This window comes from Galleria mellonella, unplaced genomic scaffold (genome assembly GCF_026898425.1).
Source record: "Galleria mellonella isolate WM207_F2 unplaced genomic scaffold, CSIRO_AGI_GalMel_v1 utg56, whole genome shotgun sequence".
Lineage (NCBI taxonomy): Eukaryota > Metazoa > Arthropoda > Insecta > Lepidoptera > Pyralidae > Galleria > Galleria mellonella.
In genome coordinates, this window is record NW_026442117.1 from 652,390 (window position 1) to 655,904 (window position 3,515).

The window sequence follows — 3,515 nt, forward strand, 5'->3', positions numbered from 1 at the left end:
GCTGGTCAAAACTGTCCAGGCCCGTCAAATGTGGAGCCTCAGTAGCTAGATACTGAGACTTTAGAAATTCTTGGAGTCGATCCAACGTGTACTAATAATTATGGTAGCGATGTCCATAAAGAATTGCCATTGCGATTTCAACACATCGCCCAAGAAGGAATTAGTAAAGAGCTTAAAAAATAATTAGTAAATAAATATACCAGCTAACTGCTTACTTGTAGTGCTCCCACAATAAATCCCGAGATAAAAAGCAGAGCTTCCAGAACTAGCTACTACGCGTGATAAAGGTATTGAGATAAAAGAAACCAATGGCTTCAGCCATATCTTGTTTAGGTCAAGCTATTTCAACATAGCTTAATTGTAATCAAAAAGATAAAGAACTTTTACAAAAACTGATGGATCTCAGCCGTCTAATGTGTGACATACAGCATAGCGACTCCAAGACTAGACGACACTTCATTCTAAGTGCTTTAAAGAAGGATATGAAGGAATATCTTACAAACACAAAAGTTGATACCTTCTTATTTGGCTATAAATTGGCTGAAACAATAAAATCGACCGAAGCTGTTAACAAATCAGACATAGACCTAAAGGTGGTTTCTGATGGTACCAAAAACCTGCCAAGAAGAACCGACATTCTTCCTTCAAGGCCTTTAAACCGGAGAGCTCCAGCACCGGCACGCAAGCAGCCGGGCATGGGAGCGAGATTCCGTCAGCCTGGCGCAGCACGACCCTTGATTCTCCCAACGCAGCCGGCTGGGCACATAGCGACGTCGTGGGGTCCACCACCACCGCAGCCGCCGTCGCCACCTCCTCCGACACAACATCCACGTCGTCGTTACTACGTACGTCGTTACTAGATACGTATATTCCAGATAAGTATGCAGGTCGTTTAACACACTTTTATGATCAATGGTCTATTATCACAAATGTTCACTTGATCCTTTCAGGGATTAAGGGTTACAAAATAATTTTTTCGTCACCTGTTTATCAAGAATCATACAGATTCAGAAAAATATCAATATATTGATGCAATTAATAATCTTCTACAAATTGACGCTGTTTCAGAGTGTATACCTTATAAGGGCAGGTTATATCTAATATTTTTAATATAATACAAGAACTTAATGGCAAAATGAGGCTCGTATTGAATCTCAAAAGATTAAATAAATTTATCCAGACGGATCATATACGAATAATATTTATTTACGAAGAATTAGAAGATTTACGAACTGCATTAAAATTAATATCAAAAGATTGCTATATGGCAACATTAGACCTTAAAGACGCTTATTTTTTAATAAACATTCATAATGAATCTAAAAATATATCCGATTTATTTTTGACAATAAATTATATCAATTTAATGTTTTGCCATTTAGTTTAGCTACCGCACCTTACATTTTTATTAAATTAATGAAGCCGATTACTAGACTTTTTAAAAACTGGCGATTTTTTATTTACCTTATACTTAGATAATTGGTTTTTATTGGGTAATTCTTATCAACAATGCTTGACAAATATTGAGATGACTTCCAAACTACTATCTTCCTCAGGTTTTACAATTAATCAGGATAAAAGTAACCTTGAGCCTTCATTATCTTGTAAATTTATGGGAATAGTTGTAGACTCACACAGTCTACAATTAAGCTTACCATTCGAAAATAGATTACGAATTCGATCTCAATCAGAAAGTTTTTGTCAATATGAACGTATTTTAATCAGGGAATTTGCTCAACTGGTAGCTTTACTCGTGTCGGCTTGTCCAGCCATTGAGTATGGATGATTTTGCACTAAAGATTTGGAGCGTTCAAAATTTCTTAATCTAAAAAATCATAACGATTATGATAAGTATAGGAATATACCTAGTTCCGTATATTCTGACTTTCAATGGTGATTAAATAATATAGATAGCTCTGTGTATCATCGTATCAGAGATGATACGTATGCCATTGAAATTTACTCTGACGCCTCAACTACGGGGTGGAGGGTTAATTATGGTAATAGTATTGCTAGCGACCAATGGTCAGATGATGAACTAAAGCATCATATAAATTATCTGGAGCTTCTCGCTGCGTTTTCTGGCCTTAAAAGTTTTTGCCAGAGATTCACATAATTGCCAAATACTGTCAAATAATACAAATAGACAATACTACGGTAATATCTTACATTAATCGTATGGATGGCATTCAATTTCCTCAGTTTACTCAAATAAGTAGAGAGATTTGGCAATGGTGTGAGAACAGAAGGCTCTTTATATTCGCTTCCTATATTAAGTCTACAGATCATGCATCAATAATACATGATCAATCACGCAAATCCATCCAGATATAGAGTGGGGACTGGCTGATTGGGCCTTTAACCAGTTGACAAAAAAAAAAAAAAAATCTATGTACCAGAGGTTGATCGAATTACAAATCGCATAAACAAAAAATGTGAAATTATGTCACATGGCATAGGGATCCGGACGTAATTGCTATTAATTCATTCACAATCAATTGAGCAAAAGTTTTACTTTTATGCCTTTCCATCATTTGCAGTGATTCTTAAGACGCTTAGAAAGATCATTTCTGATAAAGCTTGCGGTATAATTATTGTTCCTCTATGGCCTACACAACCGTGGTACCCACTATTCAGAAACCTCCTTGTCTCTGAATTAATAACTTTTTATCCTGCGGATAATGTTTTATTATTTAGTTCCAGTTATCAACGTGTAGGCTCAACGCTTACCTTGGTTACAGGAGTGTTATCAGGAAAGCATTATTATCCACCAGCCTCTTTAGATATAATGTTAGCATCATTCTCTGATAGCTCAATTAGACAATATGATACTTGTTTAAAAAAATGGTGGAATTTTTGTAAAAACAATTCAGTTTATTTTTATAAAGCTTCCATTCCTATCATAATTTTTTTTTTCTTACTCAGATATTCCATGACGGTTATCAATATGGAACATTAAATTCAATAAAGTTCGGCGTTATCCTTGCTTTTAGGTCCTATTTTATCAAAAGATGATAGTATAGAAAGATTTTTCAATGGAGTATATCGATTGAGACCTCCTCTTCCGAAGTATAACGCTACATGAGATACCAATGCTGTTTTAGATCATTTAAGCACATTGTGGCCTAATGAAGAATTATCATTAGATAAATTAACAAAGAGAACCATTACCTTAATAGCAATAACGATAGCTCATAGAATACAAACTCTATCCAAAATTGATATAAAAAATATAGAATTTTTCAATGACCATATAGTAATTAAAATTCCTGACTTCCTTAAAACGTCACGAAGAGGTTCTAAGCAACCGATTATTGTTCTTCCTTTCTTCTTAGAAAACTCTGCTATCAGTCCAGCAAAAACTTCAGATTGTCATTTAAATAGAACAATTCTTCTAAGGAATTTTGATAATCTTTTTAGTGGTGTCTGTCGACCTCACAAAGCGGTAGACAAACTATTAGCCGATGGGTGAAACTGATATTAGACGAATGTGGACTGGACGTACATATTTGTAC

General features: G+C 34.9%; 1 protein-coding gene across 1 annotated transcript; it reads left to right on the forward strand.

Moving 5' to 3' along the window:
• Positions 1-318: 318 nt before the first annotated feature.
• On the forward strand, positions 319-869 carry LOC128201623 (uncharacterized). The gene has a single exon (XM_052899172.1). It carries the CDS (start codon positions 396-398, stop codon positions 858-860), a length of 465 nt encoding a protein of 154 aa, XP_052755132.1. The 5' UTR covers positions 319-395; the 3' UTR covers positions 861-869.
• Positions 870-3,515: the final 2,646 nt, after the last annotated feature.

Coding starts and splice junctions, on each gene's coding strand:
- LOC128201623 (XM_052899172.1), top strand. CDS start 396: ATGGATCTCAGCCGTCTAATGTGTGACATACAGCATAGCGACTCCAAG.